This window comes from Phycodurus eques, chromosome 3, assembly GCF_024500275.1.
Source record: "Phycodurus eques isolate BA_2022a chromosome 3, UOR_Pequ_1.1, whole genome shotgun sequence".
NCBI classification, from domain to species: Eukaryota; Metazoa; Chordata; class Actinopteri; order Syngnathiformes; family Syngnathidae; genus Phycodurus; species Phycodurus eques.
The window spans coordinates 23,434,392-23,462,095 of record NC_084527.1 but is presented as its reverse complement, the minus strand read 5'-3'; the positions used below and the strand labels follow the sequence as shown (position 1 = coordinate 23,462,095).

General features: G+C 39.0%; 1 protein-coding gene across 1 annotated transcript in view; it reads left to right on the top strand.

Annotated features, from left to right (window-relative positions):
• Nucleotides 1-1,258: 1,258 nt before the first annotated feature.
• Nucleotides 1,259-27,704, top strand: part of bmp2k (BMP2 inducible kinase) — a 60,153-nt gene continuing 33,707 nt past the window's right edge. Inside the window, 4 exon segments of the mRNA XM_061672736.1 lie at nucleotides 1,259-2,157; nucleotides 16,744-16,862; nucleotides 26,014-26,119; nucleotides 26,211-26,353. Of these exon segments, the coding sequence (XP_061528720.1) occupies nucleotides 2,013-2,157; nucleotides 16,744-16,862; nucleotides 26,014-26,119; nucleotides 26,211-26,353 (513 nt within the window). The 5' untranslated portion in view covers nucleotides 1,259-2,012.

Here is a 27,704-nt window from a genome sequence, read left to right as displayed (position 1 = left end):
CTAATAATTTTTTTTATTATTATAAAATTCACACAATTTATTTATAGTAAAACTAAATCTTTCCCACAAAATTTTCCAATTTCTCTCATAAAATGTCAACTTTTTTGGTAAAAGTTCACATATTTATCTGTGGGAAAAAATACACTTTTTTCTTGTAATATTACAACTTGTGCAACTCATAAAATTAAAACTGTTTTCTTGTTACATTTTTCATGGTAAAATTCCAACCACCACAAGTCTGCACAAATGAACAAAAACGCACCATATAATATATTTTTTTACGTAAGATGTGATAATTTTTTGACAACATGCCAAATGTCTTTATTCATTTGTATCTTTTTCATTTCTCATAAAATGTCTCCTTTATTTCTCATAAAATTATTTTCCCGCTGTAAAATGTCTTAATTACATATTATACATAATAATACAAATATTACATAAAATCTTGTAAAATTAGGTTTTACTGTAAACATCAAACATGATTTAATGTAATATTGCAATATAACAAATATTTTCTTTTAATATTACAACTTTGTTTCTCATAAAATCAACTTTTTCTTTTAAGATTACTTTTTTTCTCATAAAATTACCCTTTCCAAAATGTTTGTACTTTTTGTACTTCTTTTGTAAAATGTCACTTTCCATCCATCCATTTTCTTAAGCGCTTATCCTCACGAGGGTGGTGGGTGTGCTGGCGCCTATCTCAGGTGACTCTGGGCGAGAGGCGGGGTACATCCTGAACTGGTCACCAGCTAATCGCAGAAATGTCACTTTTTTCTTTTAAAATTTAGACTTTTTCCATTATTTGTTTTGCTCGATAAATTCAAAGCAAGTTATTGTAATATTGCAATGTTTTTATTTTAATACTATAACTTTTTTCTTGAAAATTTTTACTGTTACAACTGTTTTCCCATTGAAATTTCGACTAAAATATTTACATTTTCTTTCGAAAATTCAACCTTTTTTCCTCCTAGTATTACAAATGATTTCATGTAAAAATTACAACGGCTTGCTCATAAAACTTTACTTAATTTCTCAAAATTAAAGCTCTTTTAAAGTAAAAGTTGTGATAATTGTACTATAACTTTTTTATCTTAAAATTACATTTTTTGTCTTGAAATTTTTTTCTTTTTTTTTTTCTTCCTGCCATTCATTCATTCCGCTCTTCCTAACTCGCCATAACAACTGAGAGGAGAGGGGCGTGGCCACGTCAAATTGGGTTGTCTCTCATTGGCTAACCCCACCAGCTGCCCATTCCCCATCACTTTACTGCGGGCCTTCTTCCAGTCCGCTCCACTCTCTTCTTCGGACTCATGACAACTTTATCCGAAAATGGCAGCGGGGAACAAGCGACGAGCCGGTGACGCCACGTACGAGCCCGCCGCACGTCACCTCGCCTGAGGCTCCGCTGCCGAGAGGAGAAGCCCCCTCCGCGGCTTACTTTGGTTCACCTGAGCTGGTGTGGTGGCGGCGGAAGGATCTGCCTGCCTGGCGCCTGCCGAAGCCTGTTAGCTCGTTAGCTAGCTGCTGGCTAGCGCCTCATCGCGACGTGGAAAGCTCCGCGACGCCGCCGCCACCTCCACCGCTTCGGAGGACGACCTGGTTGAATGTATCCCAGCCACCGGAGGCTTTAAGCGGATATATTTTCGCTCTTTTTTTTTCTTTTTCTCTTCTTTCTTTTTTTCTTATTTTTTATTTTATTGTATTTTTTTAAAGCGTGCCCTCCGAGTTAGCCACTAGTGTCACGTTAGCTAACCAGCCTGTCGTGCTCATCAAGGTGGAGGCTGTCACCCGCACGACTTGCCTGAGCGTGTTGGGTTCGGGTGGCGGTTGCCTCCCCAATGCCGAAAGCCAGAAGAGGCTCCGCGGCGGAGGACAGAAGACCGGAAATGAGTAGATAGGACTACACTTCAGCTCGAGTGTGTTTTTTGTTTTGTGCCCCCCCCCCCAACCTCCCCTACAGTTTCGAGTGAGCGCCATTGTTGACTGGACTCATTTAAAAGAAAAAAAGTATGAAGAAGTTTTCCAGAATGCCAAAGTCCGAGAGCGTTGGCGGGAGCCTCGGGGGAGCGTCCGGCTCCGGGCTCACCAGCTACTTCGGCAAAGTGTTCGCCGTCGGCCGGTATCAAGTCACTGTGGAGGAGCTCGTAGCCGAGGGTAGGTTCGCCAGACACACCACTCTCCCATACAGACACATCGAGTTTGAATAACTAGGAAAGTACCCCACCCACCCCTGAGTAACTAGGAAAATACCCCACCCACCCCCGGCAACAGCTGTAGTTTCCTTCACTGAGGGGGACCGGGGGTTGCCCCCATGATAACAACGACCAAGCCTCTTGTGTCAACAAACACTTTAAAGTTGTAGTTTTGTGTCACGACTTCGATAAATTGGACATATGGAGCATTAATTATACTTTAGTGTCGTACATGCATCTGAAAATGTCAATTAAGAGGGTCCTCCTTGCATCTTACTAAATGTAGCATGCAAAAAATAACAGGTGTGAAAATTCCAAAGGAATTAAGTTAATTGCAAAAAAAATATGTAATATTTTGCAGAAAAGTTGCAATTTTTACTATTAAAAAACATGCTTTTCATGAAAATAAAGTGATATTAAAATATTTTTCTAAAGTTTGTAAATGAAAAAGACAAACGAGAATCAATTAGCTGTATTATGAGAAAATATTTGTTTGAGAGTAAAGTTAATACTATGCGAAAAGTTGTAATTTTTGCTATTAATAGTTCCTTTTTATGAAAATACAGTTTTAATATAAGAGTTTTCAAGCATTAAGTTTTGAAAAGTTGTACTTTCTGAAAAACTTGTAATGAAGAGAGATATTTTTAAGATTTTACTGAAAAGTTTACATTTTTACAATGTGAAAAAAATATATAGTTAGTAAAAGAAATTTCAGGATTAAATTTGTGAAAAATTGTAAATTGAAAAAAAAAGTCAAATCAAAAGATAGTCAAGTTGCAGTATTATGATAAAATAGTTTTGTTTGAGGGTAAAGTTTTACTATGAAAACAGAAGTTATAACTTAGAGAGTTGAGTTGTAAAAAGTTTTAATTTTAGAAAAAATTGTAATGTCGCTAAATAATAATAAGATTTTGAGCAGTGTCATAATTTTTACAATTTAAAAAACGTTCTTATGAAAATACAATGATAAAATAATAAATTTTAAAGAGTAAAATTGTAAAACGTTTGATTTAAAAAAGGTCATAAATCAAAAGAGGGTAAAGGTAACGGTTTTATGAGGTCGTTATTGGTCATTCGTTTGAGCGTTAAAGTTGTCATTTTTACAATAAAAAAAACTACTTATTACAAAAATGCAGACGTAATGTATGATTTTTTAAGTTAAATTGTAAAAAGATGTACTTTTAGGAAAAGTTGGATGTCACTAAATATATTAGAGAAAATCTCTCATGACATTAAGAAGTTACTTTTTACAAACATAGTGTTAAAAAATAATTTTCGAGAGTGAAGTTGTAAAAAGATGTAATAAAAAAAAAAAAGGTAAAACCAAAAATCAAGTCACTGTATTTTGAGGAAATAGTTATCATTTGTTTAAAGTAAAGTTTAATATTATGAGAAAAAAAAAAAATTCTTGATAAAAAACTGTTATTTTCCAAATGTACAATAATTAAGTCGCTAGATTATGAGAAATTAGTTGTAATTAATTTCAGTTTAACATTATATTATGAGAAAAATGTACACGAACACACAATGTTAAGGTGTTTTAATATTTAGATTTTTTTTCATAATTTCTACTATAAAAATTGATAATTTATGAAGCCGAAATGTCAGAAGAATCATGTCACTGTCCAGTACAATGTATCACAAAATGTCACAGTATTTAACAAGAAAAAGTTGTAACGTTACACAAACATTTGATGGGAATACATTTGTAACATTATGAGGAAAATAAAGGTAATTTTGCAAGAATAAAGGCACTATATCCTGAGAAAAAAAGTTAATTAGGTCAAGAATAAATGTATTTATTACAACGAAAATAGTTATTTTTGCAAAAAAAAAAAAAGCTATATCACAAGAATAAAGATGAAGAAAACTTTTTCTAAAAATCAAATATGTCGGTGGTGGAGACTGGTTATCACATCTGCCTTACAGTTCTGAGGACAGGGGTTCAAGTCCCGCCCCCACCTGTGTGGAGTTTGCATGTTCTCCCCGTGCCTGCGTGGGTTTTTCCGGGCTCTCCGTTTTTCTCCCACATCCCAAAAACATGCACGGTTGGTTGATTTGAAGACTCTAAATTGCCCATAAGTGTGAGTGTGTGCGCGAAATGTGTGAGTATGAATGGTTGTTTGTTTGTATGTGCCCTGTGATTGGATGGCGAGCAGTTCAGGGTGTACCCGGCCTCTCTCCCAAAGATAGCTGGGATAGGCTCCAGCATGCCCGTGACCCTCGTGAGGATAAGCAATATAGAAAATGGATGGATGGAAGCATCATGTGGATGAAGTCTTATTTTAACAAGAAAAAAGACACAAAGAGGCAATTTTGTCACAAGCTGAAATCTTACAAGAATAAAGTTATACTATTACAAGGAAATGTTTTAATTTACAAAAAAAAAGCCATACAGTGGATCCCTGCTATTTGCGGGGTGCAGGGACTAGGCCCAACCGCAAATACCGGAAATATGCGAGAAATGAACGCCCATTATAAGGAAAATACCGCCAATAATCAGTTTTCGCAAAAACAGATGTGTGCCCCCGCCGCCCCCCCCCCACACACAAAAAAACCCGCTAAAAATTATTTTTTTTAAATCTGTGACTCAGCGGATGCCGAACTGCGACGATGCCGGCGTACACTGTAATTCCCAATTAAATTTCAAGTATTTTTTTTCTAGAATAAAGTAAGGAGAATAAAGTACGAATAAGATGAGAGAAAAAAAAATTGCGTGAAAGAAATCAGCAGTATAAGTGACACCATGTTAGCTTAGCATATTAGCCTCAGAACCATGTTTTTGTCACTTGCCTCACAATTCTGTGTCCCAACATAACCTTCTAAATTTGCGGTTTGATCACATGATAAACCTGTTCCTGCTCACTTCCTGGACTAAAGTATGCGCCTATCATGTTGTGTGGTCATTGACGCGATGGATTTGACCACTGGGCCCGCCAAAGTTTACCCGGCAACCATTCTGATGGTCACTACACCTACATAGGCCCTTGCATATGCTTGGTGGTAAATCTGTTTAGCAGCAGTGCAACAATTTAAATTTACAAGATTTTTGGTGGATTTCTAAACCTGTAGCCTAACAGGAAGTGATAAATTATGCTGTGATGCAATGTTGTAAAGATATAAAAAGAAGTCATGCAATGTTTCCGTCATGGGACGTGTTGACTGGCAGGTGGAAGTGACAGCCCGTCACCCCTAGTATCTCCTTTTCATGAGTGCAGGCCTTTTTTTCTTTTTTTTTTGCTGTGTGGTTAGCTTTGTATGGCTATTTTTGCCAAGAAAGTGCTAATCTCTGTCATTTGTCACAGAGCTGTCTGTCTTGGAGTGAGCGTCAGGGCTAATGTTACTGTTGGTATTTGTATGGCACAAATTTACTTAACAGTAAATAATCAAAGTTTAATTCAAAACATTATGTTCTGTTTAGCATTAGATTAGCATAATTGAATCTGAACTATCTCATGTCAGTGAGTAACCTCAGTGTTAGACAAAAAAATTAAACTGATAAATATTTCTGGTTTAATGCTAATGTTAGCTGCTTAGCTAAAAAACGTAGTAAATTGTATGAGAAAAAGTTGTAATTTTACTAACTGCTTTAATGCTAATGTTAGCTAACATAGCTAAAAAATCCATCCATCAATTCATTTTCTGTACTGCTTATCCTCACTAGGGTTGCGGGCGTGCTGGAGCCTGACCCAGGTATCTTGAGGCGAGGTACATCCTTAAATGGTCGCCAGCCAATTGCAGGGCACATATAAACAAGCAACCATTCGCACTCACATTCACACCTACAGACAATTTAGAGTCTTCAATCAACCTACCACACATGTTTTTGGGATGTGGGAGGAAACTAGAGTGCCCGGAGAAAACCCACCCAGGCACGGGGAGAAAATGCAAACCCCACACAGGCGAGGCCGGGGTTTGAACCCCGGTCCTCAGAACTGTGAGGCAGCTGTTCTAACCAGTCGAATACCGTGACGCCTTAGCGAGAAAATATTTAGTAAAATTGTTACAGAAAAAGTTTAAATTTTACTTTGTCATTATTACGAGGGCATAGTTTAAGAATATAAATTCTATGTGAAAGTTTTGATTTACAAGAATAAAAATGTGATATGAGAAAAAATTATATATTTGTAACATTTCTTTTTGTAATTATTTGAGAAAAGTTATTTTTACCAAAAAGTAATTTCCAAGAAAAGTTGCAGATTGTACATGAAAAAATTATATTACAAGAAAAAAGTAGAAAATTGTCCCAGGAAAAAGAGTAGTAATTTTACAAGGAAAATTTTAATTTGAACTGGAAAAAAAATCACATAGGACAAGAGAAAATACATTTGTATGAAAAAAAGTTGTAATTTTGCAAGTTTATCATTTTGAGAAAAATCTTTTTTTTTTTTTAAATTAAAGTAGTGTTATGACAGTTTTTTTTCCAATAACATTTTAAAACTTATTCAAGAAGAAAGTAAGAATTTTGCGACACTGTTCTAATTTCACAAGAACAGTGCTGTAATATTCATACATGCAAATGCCTTTTGGCGAAATTCGCCATTTTGAACTCAAAATAGGCCATTTACGTGAATCGTATAGATCCGATGAGTTTTTCCTGGTGGAGGGGTCGCTGTCGTCCGAGGCTTTTTCGTACTCCTTGAACACTGGCAACTGGCAGTAACGGTACTTTTACTCCACTCCGTTACAATGATCCAAATTGAAATTTTACAAGAAAAAGTCATTTTAGGAAAACAAAGTTTAAATTTTATGAAAGAACGATTGACATATTGCCAGATTATATATATATATATATATATGTATATATATATATATGTATATATATATTTTTTTTTTAAATCAAATGTAGTTTCAGGATAAAAGGTTGTATTCTATGAGAAATGTAATATGAGAAAAATAGCAATTTATAATTAGGGAGAATAGCATTTATCATTTTATGTTCTAAATGATAATTTTACACCAATTCTTTGAATTTTATGAGAATAAAGTCGCAGTTTACGCAAGTCACAATTTTACAAGAATGAAGTCATATTACGAAAATCTATTTTTACACTGATACCTTTTTAATATTAAATTGTTTTCTCTTTCTTGGAACATTCCCCCTGTATTATGTGCATATCATATCTTCCTTCTACTGTGTGCTCGCTGCTCAGTCATGTCAATGTACTAAAAGAGATCATGTGATGTTTTTAGTTTTTACTCAGTCATTACCCATTTTTCCGTTTAATGAAAATCACAAGATTCCCCTTAAGCGCTTGGCCTTTGACTGATTGACATCTTTAATGTCTACCATTTATGTTCAATTACCAAACATTGACTGGTCGCTGAAATTAGCCAACAGAGTGGGACATCTTTCAGTCAGAAGGCCCAGAGGGGTTTGGGAATAAAAATTAGCTTGGAAAGCTAATTTTTAGCTTTCCAAGCTTTCCTTTTAGCTTTCCTTTTAGCTTTCCTTTTAGCTTTCCTTTAGCTTTCCTTTAGCTTTCCTTTTGTTTATTTTTATTTCCAGTGATAAAGTTATGTTTGGAGGACAAGTAAAGATTGTCTTATGTTTTTTTTTTTTTTTTTTTTCAAATCAAATGAGAATCCAGTCCGTTTCGTTCAGAAAAAGCTTGTGTACAAGAAAAAAAAATACACGGTGGGCGACTGGTTAGTTCTGAGGACCGGGTTTCAATCCCCGGCCCCGCCTGTGTGCGGTTTGCATGTTGTCCCCGTGCCTGCGTGGGTTTTCTCCGGGCACTCCGGTTTCCTCCTACATCCCAAAAACATGCATGGTAGGTTAATTGACGACTCTAAATTGCCCGCAGGTGTGAATGTGAGTGCGGATGGTTGTTTGTGTACTGCGATTGGCTGGCAACCAGTTCAGGGTGTACCCCGCCTCCTGCCCGATGATAGCTGGGATAGGCTCCAGCACTCCTGCGACCCTTGTGAGGATAAGCGGCTCAGAAAATGGATGGATGAATGGATGGATGGAAATTGAGAGGAAAATAGTGGCAATTATATACATCCAACGGTAATTTCAAATGTTAACCCTGTTGTAAGTTTAATGGTGTAAATTTAGAAATTTTAATGGCAAAGTTATAATTTTCTTTGCAAGAAATAAGTTGTAATGTTACAAGGAAAATATTTTCATTTTAAAGGAAAAAAAGTTGATAGGTGTAATTTACATTTTACAAAATGATAAATATGAGAATAACGTTGTTATATTATGATGAAAAAGTTGTAATTTTTACCATAAGTTTTAATGTCACGAAAACGTTTCATGAAAAAAATGTTGCGAGGAAAAGTAGACAGTTTGAGACAAGTAGAATATGGGGGGGGGGGGGGGGGGGGGTTGAAATTTTATAAGAATACTTTTTTAGTTTACAAAAAAAGCTGTAATTTTATGATGATATAATTGTAATATGGGAAAATATGATTTAAGTTATTTTTCATGATTAAAAAGGTGTGTGTGTGTGTGCGCGCGCGTGCGTGCGTCCGCATGTTAATGTTGATATTGTTTTCAGTAAACCGGTTTAGCTGTCCCTGTGCGCTGTAGAAACGTTGCGAATGGCCACGATTATCATACTGTACGCCTGATGAATGGTCACATTGTGCCTTTTTTGTCGTCACATAGAATGGTGGTGCGAAAAGGGGGGGGGGGTAAAAAAAACAGCCGGTGTTCTCGTGACAGGCGTCATCACCCCCTTTTGTGCTCACCCATTGAGTCCGAGCCAGTCACGAGTAGCCCATCGGAAGAGGGAGCAGGGCCAAAGGCTAACGCTAACGTTGTATGTAAAATAGAGGTGCGTTGTAGGCAATTTAGATGGTTAACGCTACCAGTAACTCTGGGTAGGTTCAGATATGCACTCCAAGCGCGCGCTGTACACTCTGGACTGTTTGGAAACTCAGAGCGTTGTTGGAATGTGCTGTTCGGTTATTCAGAGTGCCACACTCTGGGAGTGCCATAGCGCACTATGGCAGCTCTGGCCGCGGGGCCAGGGCGTCCGGCAGGACGACAATGGAAGCTGTTCAAGCAAGGCCTTAGTTCGGAAATTCAAAGAAAGGGAGCGCACTCTGCCTCTCGGTACAGTGCACTCTCAGAGTGGCAACATGACAAGTGGCCGCCATCTAGGGGGAATTTTCTAAAAAAAAAAACCCAAAAAAACATGGATTCAACCCTTTAAACACCTCTAAAATCAGCAATAACAAATAAATTAATGAAAAAACAATTGATCACTAAAGTACATGACCTAGTCGACTGCCCACACTGCTCTTCTCACAATGTTCTATTTGCGCTATTTAAGTCAAGTTGGGCAAGTGATGAAGTTAAAACATGATGTAATTTTTAGGGGGTCAACTTGGAGAACACTTTTGAATTTCTGCCCATACAAGCTTATTTGGATATTTTTTGCTGAAACTTGTCATCTAGTCTAAGAAGGGGCTTCGCTTAGTAGCAGAAGAACAGGAATGGCCAAGTCTGGCTGTTGAAGTCTATGCGAGTGTGCCGAAGAGGTCGGAAAATAGGGCATTTCCCAGTGAGTATTGACATTATGTCGCTGTTTAGTGTTTTCCTTAAACCCAATATTATCTGTTTATAGCAAAAAAATCGAGTGAAACCACGAGCCTCTGCAACTTGTGAAACATTCTGTGTTCCTGTACATTCACTTGCTATGTCCTTGGGGCGTGTGGAAAAAAAAAAACATGTATTAAATATTTGTTTGGCACTCCCATAACAAAGCACGAAACCCTCTCGAAAAGTCACAAAAGAAGGGGAAAAAAACAAAAATATTGTGCTGATGTAGTTTGCTTTGCTTGTGGCTTTTGGTAAAATGTCAACGACTGTGTACTCTAGTACTTTTGACCAAAAGAATGAGCATGAACTAGGTTAAGATACCAGGCTATCGGTCCACATTGAACGCATGTATATGGATGAATTTACTCGAATAGTACTACTCACATCGTTCAGTGAAAGATTCGGTACGTCTTGAGTAATCTTTTGAAGAATTTATTCATTTTGCATGGGGATAGATGGAGCCGAGGAAAATGATCTTAATCCTTAAAATCCCTAAATCTGTGGCAAAATCACAACAAAATTTTAGATACAGTATTGTAGGCTAATCTATATACAGTAGTGCACTGTCTACTTAAGATGACATCTTTAAATATTCACAGCTTTTGCACGATACTTCCCTTCATGCAAATAAAAATTCTCGACCATTTATAATTGCGATTTCCCAAGATAATGTTGTCAACGTTACAATCAACTAGCTTTATGGGGGGTGTTATAATTTCAGGCATCTACAGCATTAAATAGAATACAGTGTGTAGCACCAAACTTCATAGTTGCACACAATAGCTTTTTTAAGTTGGTGGATAAGTTTCAGTAAAATAAATCCGCTAGTTCCTGACAAATAGCGCTACTAGTGAAATCATGTAATTCTATTACAAAGTTCCCATTACCATAGCAACCAATGCTGGCATTTTAAAATTTTATATATTTTCAAAAGTACATGGGTTCATATATTAATGTCCAAATTTGAATAGCTTAGCTTCATTCCCCCCCCCCCCCTTTTGATAAAAATGTAGACCATCCCTTGAAAACAATGATGACATTTTGACAGTTTTTTTCAATGTATGCTAATTAGAGCCTTTATATGAGCATCTTCATCAGAAATGAGTTCAAAATTGAATTCAACAAGGCCAAATACATTAGTGTGTGAATTATTGTTGCGTTATGTTGAGAAATAATTGAGTTATACTGTTTTACTCAAATTTAAAGTTCTTGCTACATTGTACTCAGGTTGAAGTGGCGGTTCTAACCAGACTCAGCATTTTGACAGACTGTCGTTCAATCTTAACCACAGTGTGGCCTGTGACAAAAATTAGTTTGACACTCCTGGACTGTATATAAATTAGAAGTGTGCTTTGGTTGTGCTAGCTGGCTAAGGCTAAATGTGTATGTAAAATAGAAGTGTGCTGTCATTCATTGAATTAACTGGCTAAAGCTAATTCTGACCGTGTATATGCAATAGAGGTGCGTTGTGGTCATGTTAGCTGGGTAAAGCTACAGTGACCTACAGTATTCCCCTGCTATTTTATGGTTTATCACAGATCTTTAGTGCTACTCATGAATATTCACCTTATGAATGTTTTTTAAAATATTGAGTAATCTTTTTTGTTAGTTAGTAGTTAGTTTAAAGGTTGAGAATTACGACAAACATTTATGCTAATTTCCATATTTCCCACAACAAAATGACAAGCTTTACGGTAAGACGTCTGCTTGAGACTGCCGTGATAGTCCGTCCCTCCGAAAAGTGCAGAATGTGTCGTCTGCTTGCTGACAGACAGCCCCCCCCCCTCGAACAGTTTCCCCCGCCCCGTCTATTTATACACAGCCGGAACTTTTTGTTGCTAATGCAGCCGGACTGTCACTGTGGTGGTGAGGCCTGTAGGCAGAGCTGTTGGGGAGGCAGCCTGAAGTGGGTCACGGGGTTAGTTGGCGCCCCATAGACAGCAAACAATTCTTGGATTCTAATGGACTCTACAAGGTGTGACATCATTTTTAAGTGATTTAAAAAAATAATTTTTTAAAAAATTAAAAAAAAAAAAGCCTCGTTTTGGATATTTTTTTTTATGCCTCCACAGCCCAATACGATGGTGGCTTGTTTGAAGCCACTAATTAATTACACACAAAACTATTTGTGATCAGTTTTTCTGCCTGAATTACAGGCATTTGTTTATTTACTAGATTTTTTAAATTGTATTTGTATTCATTTAGTAATCCTTTTATATTTAGTCTAAGGCATTTTTGTTCATTTTATTTCAAAGCATTTCAGTTCACAACCTATAGAGTGTTGGTTGTGCCAAAATGAAATACAAATGACTCGAGTTGGGGCTTGAGAATCGAAAACCGATTGGACGTTCCAGTTCTAGGGAAAGGAATCAGCGTTTTATAGGGTTTGGTTCCACCCATTAAAAAAATAAATGAATAAAATAAGTAAATGAAATAATCGCCGGTGACGTGTGAAGTTACTTTTCATGCGTACCCTTCAAAATAAAAGGCTACAAGCTTAAAACAGGAAGTCAAGTTAAAACTTGCACCTATAAACCATTTGACGTGACAAAACAGTCCCAAATAACTATTTTAACAATGCTATATTTAACTTTTAGCTGGAACATTAATTAATATTAAGTCAATTGGGTTAGTTCCACACACATTGCCTTTTAGTTCATAGGTTTGATATTGATACTGGTTATAAAAAACCTCGAGTCAAATGTTCATTTTAGTCTATGCTGCGGGCTGCTAAGAAAATGGATGTTCATAATTTGGACAGCCTTTATTTAAACCATGCAAACTTTTTTCACCCAGCCCCCTAAAATAAAATCGGAATCGATAATCGTTTGGAATCGGAACCGGAATCGCTCAATTCAAACTATGCCCAACGCTAATTGATATAAAAAAACATGTAAAATAAGTAAACCACGAAATATACCCCTACACCTTTTTACAATTAACACATTCACTGCCATTGACGGCTTTAAAAGTCAAATATCCATGTTATCTGGGAAGTCTGGCAGTGAATGAGTTAAAATGCTTGTGTTAACCTCTCTCCTTAACTTTTGTAACCACAGTCCGTGTTGAGCCGCTTTTTGGGCGCAGATTATCCCGTATCATAGCAAATCTCTCGAGGATTTGCTAAATCTTGCTGATCCAAAAGTCTTTGGCGGTAATTAGCAGAGAGCAGTTGCCGGCTAAAAGGACCTCCAAGGTTGGAAACCCAGTCCTGAGGTGACACACCGTGATCTAACCCACGCAGCTGGTCACAAATGTTACTTACTATTAAACAAAGACGCATACTGTACATTCTTGGAATAAAAGCAGTTTAAAGGTCCCGTATGTTGGCTATTTAGACCTCTAAAGTGTGACTCTCTAACATGTACTTAGTGTTGTTGTTGCTTTGTTACTTATTACTGAAATGAAAGTAAAAACGGCCCCCGGAAATGGCCCAAAAAATGCAGAGGAAACTCCATTCTGTGGTGTCCAAGCCAATACCAGCCGTAGCGACTTGGAGGTGAACTGCAGTACATTTTAAAAACTGCACGTGTTGGTTGCGCTCGATTATGAAGGCAAACTACGCGCGGTATAGCCGCAGTGACGTCGGCTAAAGAAGCCTTAAGTTTGGCATTGAACCACGGTTTGTTGTTATTGAACGTGCGAAATGACTTTGTTCGTACACACACCTCTTCACAGAAACTAATATATAAACTAATATATAAACTAATATAAACTAATATTTTTTTTTAAACCTGCGATATATGTTACGATGTGAAAAATTACAGGATCAGTGTTCAGAAAGTTCATTTTCTATGCGAACAAGTGGAGTTCATCGTGAAAAAAATTAACTCATTAAGTTCGTAGTCCATAATTCCAAATTTTGAACTAATTTCACTGGTGCAAAAACAAACTAGTTTATAGTTCTTTTGTTTTTTCAATGTTGCTGACGGGCTATTTCCCTCAAATACTGATACTTCATTTCCCCCATGTTGCCACCCATTCAGTCCACACTAGTGGCCAGCTGTAGCTTTCACCCTACAAACTCAAAAACATGTTGCTTGAATGGTGTTTTTTAAAATGCGGAATTAAAACAAAAGAAGGACTTTTGTCCTTCATGTGCAAACAAAAACACTCAACACAGTATGATAGGAACATTGGTGAAAGGACATTGATAACTTTGCATTCCTTGAATGAATGGATGGATGGATGAATTTATCTAATCTTATATTACAAAACAAGTTAAATTCCATGTTATGACAGTGTGATCGTACAGTGTTTTCACTGAGGCCTGGTCCACACACACAGATTTTTCCACTCTTAAAATATATATTTTTTTAATCTGGTACAGACCCCAAACAGAAAGATAAAAAAAAATCAGGCATTCAACACTTTTGGTCGTCATGTGTGTGGCGTGCTTCGAGAATCTCAACACGCATAAAGATTCTGTTGATCTCACGATGTTTCCAGAGTGTTACCGAAGGTTGCAGCATCTGAGAGCCTTGTGAAATGGCGATGTTCTCAGAAAACAACTTGCTTTGGAAAATAATTCTTGCCGTCTGGAGAACCCACTTTTATACTTAAAACGACATTACGTAAGACTCCCCCCCCATTTAGGGTTGCTTGTCAGTCTTGGGAGCTTCTTTGATTGGCTACATTCTTTTCCACGTCACCATTCTCTGCATCATGACTTGGGAAAAGTCTGTGTTCCCTACACATATGAAGCCTTTTGGTCGTAAATATCAAACACGTTCATTATTTAACATTGTCAGCCACGACCTGTTTCAGACCCTAAAATCGGGACAAATCCACTCATCAGGCCTATCTTAAAGGATCATCTTATAAGACTGATAATGACAAAAAGAGATTGTCTGGTGTTTCCCCACTGTTGTGACCGTGAACATTGCGAGCTAGCATTTGTTCCTTGAACCTCCTTCCACTTCCCCCCCCCAAGTAACCAAGCAACCCCTAGCTGACCTGAGCTAACCTTTTGCACAACAAACATGCTTTTGTTGACTCCTTTGCTTACCCAATGAACTCGTCCTGATAATAGCCACAGATATGTGCATGAGCTTCTAATAAGCGGTACATAATTGATTGCTTTGAAAAGATGTTGACGTGATGCGATTGAGGATGTAGGTCTTGTTTACTCTAACCCTTAAACCCCGATCCTCCTAACCTAACGCCATTTCAATTTTTTTTGTTGTTGTTGAAACTTTCAAGGCTGTTTTTGTCCTCTTAACTGTACCTCTAGCCAAAACCATAACTCCCAATCCAAACCATAAACCTTAATTCCCAACACTAACCATCTAATTGGGTCGAGGTTGATTTTTCTTCCAAAGGCATTTTCACTATGTTCCCGGAGCCCACGGCAGTCCCTTTTCAGGCCACTGGACAAACCGCAATGGTCATGAGACAAGGGGGGAAGAGGATGGGCAAACAAGACAGGCTGTGATTTCCAAATGTTCATCACAGCCAACCAGTGATGGTGGTCTAGCTGACGTCACATGGCAGTGAGGTGAAGAGAAGATGGGGAAAAAAAGACAGACGAGAGTACTTTTGTTTCCTTGAATCATCTCAAAACATTCATCATTTCTGCCCGTAATGTGCGCGTATCAAGTGCAACCGACGCGTGCAATGATGTGATCATTATCCCCGCATGGCCGCCCGCCGCTCTGCGTGCACACAACACGCTGTCACACTGGCACTGACTGCACTGAAAGCTTCGCCTTTGCGCTCATTTCATACTTGGTGGTTTTCGTTCGTGGGAGACTGACGCCATCATTTAAAAACGGCTACTGTCCGAGATTTTCAAGGAGACACAATTCCACACTTTGCGGCACGGTGACCGACTGGTTAGAGCGTCTCCCTCACAGTTCTGAGGACCGGGTTTCAAATACCGGCCCCGCCTGTGTGGCGTTTGCATGTGCCTGCGTGGGTTTTCTCCTGGTACTGTGGTTTCCTCCCACATCCCAAAAACATGCATGATAGGTTGATTGATGACTCTTACATTGCCCGTCGGTGTGAATGTGAGTGCGAATGGTTGTTTGTTTGTATGTGCCCTGTGATTGGCTGGCAACCAGTTCAGGGTGTACCCCGCCTCCTGCCCGATGATAGCTGGGTTAGGCTCCAGCACTCCCGCGACCTTAGTGAGGATAAGCGGCTCAGAAAATGAATGGATGGCTAAATTGTCAAAACATTTGCCACGGCAGTCAAGGTGCGCAACACTAAGTTAGCCATGGTAAAACGCAATGCACGCAACTAAACCTGACAGTATATAATTGGGTGTAACATAACTTGAAGGCAGTTCATACTGAAACAGGAATTATATTTATGCCAAGATATGTCACACTCGCCGCCTACAGCTCTTCTAAAGCCAAGCCATGTGTTTAATTGCCCACTGTGGCCTACCCGTTTATAACACTTAATGCTAAATTTGTGTGTGAGGGAGAGTGTGTGAGCATACTGTGCAGTGTTATTTCAATAATAGACTTTTTCATGTGTTGGTATGTGGTGAGAGATGAATTATTGAATTAGTTGTTGACAGAAATGCATATTGGTGCTCCATGCGCTGACACAGACTCTGGTGCCTGACCAGTCAGGAGAGCTTCATCTGACTCTGTCGAGGCAACAAATGTGCTCTAAAACTGCTGTGTGTCCTTGTTTCATCTGTAGAAAGCTTTGTCAGTATGTGACAAACATGAGGGACCACATTTTCCCCTTAACCCTTTTCCTCCTAACCTTAACCCTAGCCTAATTCTAACCTCCATGTATTATAGATTGAGACCATGCTGACAATGGACTCCATGAGACATATGATGCCTAAATGATCTCATAAATGAATCATGCTTTCGTAATAGCTCCCATCATAGCACAATTTTGCCCCACGTTACCTGTTACCACTGGTATTTCACCTGTATATATCTAACCACAGATTTTGTGTGCCAGTAAGGACAAGCAAAATGTCTGAAACCTTACGTGTGTGTGTGTGTTTGTTTGTGTTTGTGTTTGCAGGAGGCTTCTCGGTGGTGTTCCTGGCCCGTACACACAGCGGCGTCCGCTGCGCCCTTAAGCGGATGTATGTCAACAACGTGCCTGACCTAAATGTCCACAAGAGGGAGATTACCATCATGGTGAGAGCCACACGCTACACACACAGTTTCACTTCCATTGAATGTGTCAAGTGTGATAATGAATGATAAGCCAAGGTATGATGTCATCTCCCTGTTGAAAGAACCTCTCAGAGATTTCCACTGAATTATAAATTAAATTTAATCACGTTGTTTATATTGTGAATAATGTAGTCAAGGTCGATTTAAATATAGTTGAAACTCTGGGATGCTGTTCAACCCCTTATTTATTCAAATATAGAGTACTTTATTTTCTCCTAGAAAATAATGTTAATAGAAATAATTAATTTCAGACTACTCCTACACTATATTGCCAAACGTATATGCTCACCTGCCTGAACTCACATATGATCTGAAGTGCCATCCCCTTCTTAATTAATAGGGTTTAATATGACATCGGTCCTCCTTTATGGTTATAACAGCTTTAGCTCTACCGAAAAGAATTGCCACAAGGTTCAGGATTGTGTGTAGGGAATTTATGACCATTCTTCTAGAAGTGCATTTGTAAGTTCACACAGTGATGTGGGATGAGAAGGCGTGGCTCTCAGTCTGCACTCTAATTCATCCCAAAGGTGTTTCATCAGGTTGGTGTCAGGACATCAGTCAAGTTCATCCATACTAAACTTTCTCATCCATGTCTTTATGGACCTTCCTTTGTGCATTAGTGCACAGTCTTGTTGGAACAGGAAGGGGCTATCCCCAAACTGTTCCCACAAAGTTGGGAGCAATCAATTGTCCAAAAGCTCTTGGTATGCTGAATCGTGCAGTGTTCCTTTCACTGGAACAAAGGAGCCTATATTTTGGACAGGTTAGGTGTTGCTCCCAACTTTGTGGAAACACTTCTTCCATTTCTAAAATGGCTGTGCACCAGTGCACAAAGCAAGGTCAATAAAGACATGGATGAAAGAGTTTCGTGTGGATGAACATGACTGGCCTGCGCAAAGTCCTGACCTCAACCTGATAAAACACCCTTGGGGAATTCTCATCCAACATCAGTGTGTGACCTCACAAATGGGCTTCTGGAAGAATGGTCAAAAATTCCCCATAACATTAGGGCTGCACAATATTGGAAAAAAAGTAATTTTTTTGTTTTTGTTTTTAAACCTGCAATATATATTGTGATGTGAAATAATACAGCATCAGTGTTGGGAAATTCATTTTCTACGCGAACTAGTTCAAAGTTCAGTTTATCGTTCCAAAGATGAACTAGTTCAGTTCACCAGTCCAAAAACAAACTGGTTCATAGTTTTCATTTTTCAATTATGTTGCTGATGGGCTATTACCCTCAAAATACTGACATTTCACTTCCCCATTGTTGCCACCCATTCTGCCCACACTAGTAGCTAGCTGCAGCTTTTAACCTACAATCTAAAAAATATGAGGAAAAATTAAAAATAATTTAATCAGTCTTTTATTACAAAACAAAATAAATTCCATATTATCACAGTGTGATCGTACAGTGCAAGGATATCGTTTGATGTGTGTCCCACGTCCTAGACGCACAAAAATGATCAGGGGCGGAAAAAGCATGTTGAATCTGCGTCCACTGATGCACAACATTGCTTACCTTACGTATGTGTGCAAGGCTCGAATTAAGTGGTCTTGCATCGCAGTTTGCTGGTCAAAATTTGCATTTTGCGCATCAAAAAAACACACTGAAAAGCAAAACTACAATTCAGGCTTACTGCGGAGATGGAAGACTGAAGCAGGCTGTGGCGTATGTGACATAGCGCGCTCACCAATGAGTGGATGCGGAAGTGAAGCGTTCGATTGGGGGGGGTGGACAGCGGACAGCGGTTGCAAAATGTGACACCGAATTGAGAAGAGAGAGAAAAAAGACGTGGCGAAAGTGTGGTAGCATTTCATAGTGAAATACAAGGTGAGCAACAGTTCATTGTAACACGGACCTTTCTGTCCGCTGAGTATGATGCTGCATCGCGGGACCAGAGAGACAGAGGTGACGTTAACATAGCGCAAATCACTCTACTTGACTAACATAACATTAGTCCTGTGGGCTGCGAGTGTCTCTCTTAATTAAGAGTACCATTGAATGTATGGCTTTTTTAAAAAAAAAATTTATTTTTTTTTTTTTAACCATGACAACAACAGTATAACGCAACCAAAACGGTACATACAGTGTGCGTTATGCTCAGTGTAGTTACTGTGTGACACATGACCAGTCTGATGATCTGTAAGTGGTGAAAGCAACATTTTTGCTCATCAGATCAGCCAGTGTCGTATTTGTCACACTGGCCTTTTGTATTTTCGTGTTGAGGTGCTGCAGGTCGTGGCCCTGGTTGTGGTGCCAGCAGAACCGCGAAGCACATGTAACATCGGCGAGAGTTGATCCGCTAGTACATCGTGTATTAATTAGGAAACGCACTTACAATGATCTAATTAATTTATGGATGTTAATGTTAAATGTATTACGCGACGGAGCGATGTTAGGGATTGTCACAACACAGAATGAACTAACTTCAAATTCAGAAATGGCCAATAAAAACAGAAAAATACTGTACTTAATATTTTCCTGGAGGATGCATTTGGGATTAGCCTTTGAAGTTGGTAATAGTGAAAAACGAAGTGAAACAGGCAATGATTTTAGTAAATTCTTTTCCAGAATGAGAGTGCTTAAAGAGGAGAATTCTATTCATGTGGCACAGCTTGAAGCAGGCATCAGGTGCAGGTTGAGATGGGCCTGGATCAAGTTGGAGGCCAAAACAAAAAAGCAAAGAAATTGGGCAAATTTAATTTGAATCTTATATTTGTACATCAACATGCGGTGGTGTAAATAAATGTTTTTCTGCGTAAACAAAACGTCTTTATTTTGCCTTATTGTACTATTCAGAATCTTCTAGATTGCTTAATTTGTTAAAATAAAATCACTGCGCGGGACTCCCCCACCAAACCTCCCCTAAAATGTTTTTTTTTTTTTTTTTTGATCACCTTTTTCATGCCTTTGGTATTTGCATGGCTGTTTTTAGAGTAAAATTTGAAAATGACAGATTCTAGCATTTGAAACAATTTTAATGTGGGTTTGAATTGGATCATTGAAATTAAATAGTTAATTTGTAGCTATGCGCCCTACAAATGAGATGGGTAGGCTGTTCCAATGTTTTAAATCATCACAAATCTTTTCCAGTAGAGGTACGTGATTTAAATTATTTAACTCTAAGTTTTGCTGAGATATTAATGCCTAGATATTTGATTTTCCCATTCGGAATAGGAAAGTTTTGATTTTCGTCTACAGTATTCCATGAGTTTGTCATGATAGGGAGTATTATTGATTTTTGGCCAATTGATAGCATATTCTGATAATTGCGAAAATTTCTTAATGTCATTAAAGGGAGTTTTATTGATTTTGACCAATTGATAGCATATTCTGATAATTGTGAAAATGTCTTAATGAGGTTAAAAACTGCTTGTTGATGCCTTTGGTTCTTGTAAATAAAGAAGGATATCATCTGCATAAAGATTTAGTTTGTGTTCTGGCACAGGAGTACAGATACCTTTTAATATCTACCATATTCCCAGTGGTTCGATAAATAGTGGGAATAGCAGGGGCAAGAGTGGGCATCCTTTTCTAGTTCCTCCTTATGAAGTGAAACTTTGTGATGTGACCCTATTTGTGGTGACAGTTGCTTTGGGTGAGTTGTATAACGTTGCGATCCAGTGAATGTATGAGTCACCGAAGCCAAATTTGTGAAGTGCATCAAAAAGAAAAGACCAGTTAACTTCGTCAAAAGCTTTTTCTACATCTATTGACAAGACAAATGCTTTTAGATTATTACGCTGAGACATACTTATTCATTTTATCAGTCACCTGACATTGTTGGCGGAGGTACGTCCTCTCATGAAACCTGTTTGGTCACAATGTATGATTGACGGGAGGATGAAATAAAAATGAAATAAAATGAATCTGCGTCCGAAAACTCCATGCTATGGATTAAAATATTCCGGCGCAGTACTGGAAATCTGGCGTTTTATTTATTTGTATTATTTTTTTATAAGACAGGTCTCTAGAGTGAGACTAATTTGGTTACACATGCGAAAAAAGAGAGAGCGGGTCCACCTGTACCCTCTCTTCCCATTTGAGGAAGAAATGCGACTTGAAAGCAGACACTAAAACCCATCTGGTCTCCAAACCAAGTTGAGATAGTAGCAGGACAGTAACCTCCGACCCTCTCTGATTGGCCATATGCGTGCCTGTGTGCATGTGCTTGCCTGTGTGCATTACAATGCCAATGTTCAGTATTATTTGAGTGAATTGTTCTTAAAAAGGATGTTGCATTATTATGCTGTAATATCACTACATCAGTGGTATAAAAACAACAAAACTATCATTTGTCGTGATAGTTTTTGGGAAAAAATATCCTCCTAAAAAAGTAAAATTAAAAAAACTAAACATATCATACATTCAGAGAGAGCGCAATTGATAACATAAAAATATTGTATATTGTTTTTTTAAAAAAAAAAGAGTAACAACTGTAATAAAAATCTGCAATATACCGTATTTTCACGACCATAAGGCGCACTTAAAAGTCTTAAATTTTCTCCAAAATGGACGGGGCACCTTAAAATGCGGCGCACCTTATGTGTGCAACGAGTTCCAAAATATATAAATGTTGTTGTGTGATTAGCGCTCCGCTTGACTGACTGGGAGCATTTCCTGTCGACACGCTGCTTATATAGAGGAAAAGCTGACATGGCTGTGGACAGCATGCGGCCGTTAAAGGGTGCGCGTGACAGAGGACGCTAAAAGCACGGCCCCAGTAGGTATATAGTGCCGGTAAGTGCATTGTGCAAAACAACATCGGTTTGGCTAAGGACCCCCGAAAATGGCACCTATGAAGAGACACGCTTACGAAGCACAGTTTAAACTGCAAGCTATCAGTTATGCAAAGGAACATGGGAATCGAGCAGCCGCGAGAGAATTCGAGATCAACGAATCCATGGTTCGCAAGTGGAGGAAGCAGGAAAAAGAGCTTCGCCAAGTCAAGAAGACGAAGCTGAGTTTCTGCGGAAACAAGGCGAGGTGGCCTGAGTTGGAAGACCAACTCGAGCAATGGATTAATGAGCAAAGAACAGCCGAGAGAAGCGTCTCTGCAGTCACGATTCGACTGAGTGCAATAACTTGGAGCTTGCCATCATTCTGGGAGGCTTGACGAAGGAACTCCAACCGCTGGACATCGGTGTAAACGGGGCGTTCAAAGTGAAGTTGCGAGCGGCGTGGGTGCGATGGATGACAGATGGCGAACACAGCTTTACTAAGACTAGGAAGCAGCGTCGGGCGAGTTACGCCACGATTTGTGAATAGATTGTGGATGCTTGGGCTAACGTGTCCGCTTGCACTGTTGTTCGAGCTTTCGTAAAAGCCGGCATCATTTCTGAGGAGCCGCACGGCAACGAGACTGACTCCGACAATGACGAGAGGGAACCTTGCGTGTTTGATCGAGAACTTGCCCAGCTGTTCATTTCGGATACAGAAGATTTGATGGATTTGTGGATGAGGATTGATTTAAAAAAAAATAGCACAAATACATTGTTAAATACTTAAATAAAGTACAAACATTGTTTTAGCGTGCATGCATGCTACCGTATGTTTTAAGCTAGCGTATGTTTTAGGATGCCTGCACCCAATAATGTGGTGCGCCTTATGTATGTGTTAAATACAGAAGACCCTGTAACTGAGACTGCGCCTTTTAATACGGTGCACCCTATGGTTGTGAAAATACGCTAGTGGGATAGTGAAGCAAGAACTGTGATATAGCAGAGGATTACTGTCTGTATTCCGTGATTATAAATGACAGGAATTTGTTGTTCCATGGCTGATACTCATTATTTCCAGACATGTGCATGCTGGGACTCATCGTTTCAAGTATAAAAAAATCTATGCCAATAAATTGAAAAAAAAAAAAGAGAGATTGTTTTGCCCCTCAAAATAACGCTCCTACCCTATTCACTGTTGAAAGTGAGTGCAAGAGATGCTTGGTGTCTAACACTCTTCTTGTGGTGCTCTGTGGTGATATGCCATGTCCTTTCTGTAGACTTCTGTTCCACACTCAATTAAAGCCCTCTTTCTCCTACCTTTCTTAGCTGTAGGTTTGTGCATTCTACACAATCAATAAAACATCCCTAATTTGAATGTAGAGTAATACCGTGGAACCCCACTTTACGAATGCCTCAATTATCAAACTATTTCATTTATGAACCACAGAACAAGCAAAAATATTGCCCATAGGGCGAGCCCTGTTGGAGTGAGCGAACGTTTCCTTCATCCGTTTTGTGCCGAGCAGTGCCCCCATTGTGGAGAGGTGGATCACTCTCAGCTGCTCCATAGTGATGGGTGATACCAGACAATTTTGATTCGATATGATACAGATTAGGCGGCATGGTGCACGACTGGTTAGCACGTCTGCCTCACAGTTCTGAGGACCTGGGTTCAAATCTGGCCTCGTCTGTGTGGAGTTTGCATGTTCTCCCGTTTTCTCTGGGTACTCCGGTTTACTTCCACATCCCCAAAACATTTAAGGTAGGTTAATTGAAGACTCTAAATTACCCGTAGGTGGGAATGTGAGTGCAAATGGTTGGTTGTTTCTATGTGCCCTGCGATTGACTGGCGACCAGTTTAGGGTGGTACCCCACCTCTCGCCCAGAGTCAGCTGGGATACGCCCGTTGACCCTAATGAGGATAAGCGGTACGGAAGATGAATGAATTAATGATACCGATTACTTTTGGGGCATTTGTTTTGATGAAAATACCGATACTTTGTGATTATTTTTTGTTTTATTATTTTTTTATTTTCTCCTCCTTAATTATAAATATTGATTTCCTGATCTAACATGTAACACATTGAACCCAATGATATCATTGTAACCGCGTTTTAAAGTGACAATGGTCAATTATTGACCATTGTTGTAATACCAGAATTGTTTATTGAAAGAATTGCAAAATTGATTATTTTACTTTGAGACTGAAATCTCAGTTTTAGCTATTTATTCTATGACATAATAATAATAAGTAATAACATTACATTATCCGCATCATGCATGTAAATCTGAAAAAGCCTCTTCATCATATTGCTAATATGTCACTGAGCATGATGCCTCTCTCCATATATATACACACACACACACACACACACACACACACACACACACACACACACACACACACACATACTTTATGTAATATGTAGTGTGTGGAAAGGTTTAAAATGGGCTATAGTGTCCACTAGGGCTGCACTATATTAGAAAAAAGTTTTTTAACCCTGCGATATATTGTGATGTTAAAAAATACATTGCATGTAACGTGAAAACTAGCACACATTTCCCTTTTTCACACTCATTTATATGAAGTCTACCTGTATTTAAATGCACTGTAGTATTGAGCAAGAGTCCAGCTGTGACTCCAGACCAGGGTATATATTGAATTTTCCGTCATAGTTAGTTTTTATTTTGTTTTGACTTTTTTTCCTTCTAATTCCGTTAGTTTTAAATAGTTTTTAGAGCAAGTGCAGTGCATAATACTGCTTCTAAGGTTATAGTAAATGCAGCACAATGTACGTAAGGCACATGCTGTAGTGTGGCCTTTTTAAATTTTTATTTTTTAACTTAAATAGCCTTGATGTTCATTATTGTAAAAATAAATAACTAATTCAAGTACTTATGCCTGTTTTCCTTCCCTTGCTCCTAAATTGTAAACTTCTCGAGTGGACTTTCAGATTTGTGGTTATTTCCATTGAGAAGTAATTCCACACATATCACCTGCTTCCACTACAAGCCACTTGCTTGGATCTGTGACAGTCATAGTCAAAATATTAGACGGACAGATGGCTGGCCAGACAGAAGGAAAGAAAAGGGAAAAAAATATTTTGGTTTATTTAGCTGTAACTATAACTATGTATTCACTACTATGTATTGTATGCATATATGAACCAAAAAAGGAGAGTACTTGTTCATTACCTTACATCGTGTTTCGAGCTGAGTTGAGTGACACACAAAGGGGAACCATATCAAGTCTGTAAACCGGCCAGCGGTGAGCGATGTCATCGTTGTTATCGTCACATTTGTGTCATCTGCATGCACCTTATACGGATCCGCTACACTATTCTCAATGTGTGGTACGGCGTACCGGAATTTCTGGCATTCATTATTGTATGTGGGTTTTTTTCTTCCAATTGCACTGATGGGTTGGCAGTCCTCATATGCCTGTGTAGGTTATTTATGGAGCCAGCTGAGGTATTCTTTCTTGCAGACTCTGCCTTTGATTTGTCAATAAAATTGAAATGTCCATATTTTGCTTCTTTTCCTGCTGTCACTCATTTTCTTAACTAGTATTCTTTAGATTCATTCGTGAGTTTATGCTTGTACTCTTAATTCTCTTGTTTCCCTCTCTCCTCTCAACTCTTGTGTGTGTGCTGTATAATTGTGGGTAATTGCACGCCCCGTGCACCTGCAGAGCTGTTTGTGACGTTGCTCTTTGCCCCGCAGTGCAAGGGAGAAGGGGGGTGGGGGGAAGCGCGTCTGTCATTTACTTCAAAGAATCATTAAGAGCCGTTTCGTTAGCAACTGACACATCACTGGGGACACCCCCTTGCCCCCACCCCATGGAACGGCTGGGTGGCACAAGTGAAACGTTTTTTTAGGTGCACCGTTGAAAAATTAGAGGCAAAATTTATCACATTCTGCCCTGGAATGAGCGTGCATGTTTTTTTTTTTCTTTTTTTTTTTTTTTCTTGGGGGTGGGGAGGGATGGTGGGGGAATTCTAGTTTCATCTTCTCAGGTGGCTATCAATATACTTCAGCGGGCTGTAAAGCCTATGTAGGGGTAACACTGGTACACGTGCTCCATCGAATGGTACGTTAAAGAAGCAATTAAATGTTCAAACTGTCCATAATGACTGCAGATTTTTATTATCTCGTACATTAAGTACAGTTTAACTTTTTAGTATAATACATTTGAATTTAATCTTTTAGAACTGTTTGTTTTAAAAAGTTTAAGCACAATTTTTAACTTATGGGCACACATGGTAAATTAGCCAGTTGTGGCTTTAATCTTTTAGAAGCTTATGCTTACTGACATGAAGTCTTAAAAAAAAAGAAGTGCTCCCGAATGCTTTTAAGGTTATTATTGTCTTTATGCCCCATGCAGAAGGAGCTGTCAGGCCACAAGAACATCGTGGGCTACTTGGACTCTGCTGTCAACACCGTATCAGACAGCGTGTGGGAGGTCCTCATCCTCATGGAGTACTGCAAAGGTACTTTGCGTCCACAAAATGGTTACATAGTGTGAACACTACCAGGGTGAAGGCTTAACTATGTTGTTGTGGTGGTGGTGTTGTGTTGTAGCGGGCCAGGTGGTGAAGCAGATGAACTTGCGTCTGAATGTGGGCTTCAGTGAGGCCGAGGTCCTGCACATCTTCTGCGACACATGCGAGGCTGTGGCGCGGCTACACCAGTGCAAGACTCCCGTCATCCACCGGGACCTCAAGGTAAACCGCCATTCTCTGGTGCAGTTATTTACTCAACTGCAGATGGCGAGTGAGGGATGTTAATGATACGTTTAAGACTAGCGCTGGACAATACACGGAGGAGTTCGATTAGATCAATATTTTATTAATGGTCGATATAGAAAACAGAGCTCATCAATTTTATTTTTTCTAGTCATTTTTCTAGTTTTTTTCTAATCACGCTAAAGAGTGTAATTCCTGTAACGTACAGAAAACAACACCGTGGGCCGCGTCGCGATCGTGGTGGCAGTTGATTGCCTGTGTTTTTGTCTTCGCTCCGTGAACAAGGCAGGACGATAACAAGATAGTAGTTTGTCGATCACAGATGAGATAAAAAGTTCTTCAGAGGCTTGTTTACATTAGCATTTAGCAGCTAGCTTTATTACATGGGCGATCACACAAATAGTTTAGTCATAAGTTTACAAGGGAGGCTTTTATTTATGGAGACGTTTTTTTCATCAGTGTAGGGCGGGGGGGCGTTTATTTGAGTGAATTCATAAATGTATGAGGGAACTGAGCTTAATGGAATCATAAATTTGCTTGGTCAGCACAAGACTTTCCGGATCATTCCAGCGCCTCTACTTCCTCTTGTTATCCCGCTCCCCTTCCTGCTTCCTTTGGCAGCTCATGTTAGCTTATTTCCTTCCTCTGATGCAGAAACACCCAACCAGCCTCCCACGTGCTTGCTCCTCATTCTCCTCTCACAAAACCACTTCAATGGCTAAGTGGCACAACTTTGAACCCTTCAGCTGACCTCCATCTGCAGAGTAGGTTTGAAAATGGCTACAAGCCAGATGACTGTGGCGGCAGGGTTTCCCCCCCCCCAAAAGGTTTTGTCATGACAAAGCATGGTAGGTACGCATGATAAGTTGCCATAAAACTCAACCACAAGAAGGAGCCCTCTCTACTTGGCACCATTAAATTTGGAAGGCATCTCCATCATGAGTAGATGCACAAAGGAGTCTCAAGGAGCAATGCCCAAAAAGACACAGGATCGCTGCCATTTTGGTTTGAAGTGGTCATTTTAGGGACAATTTTCGCTGTTTCCAGAGGTTCTACAAAGACCTGCTGCTCCAAGAAATTTGGAAAATTCACAAAGCCAGCTTCACTTAGCAACATGAAATTAGAAAGGTCTGTCATGAGTAGACCCACAAAAAAGCCTTAAGCAACCAAATTGGAATAAACACAGGAAGTCTACCATTTTGGTTTGAAGCTGCCATTTTGGGGTCATGTTTGGCTGTTTCCAGGGTTTCCACAAAGAGGAACTCCTCCAAGAGAGTATTTTGAAATTCAGCCCCCGAAGCTCGTTTTACTTAGCAACATGAAATTTGGA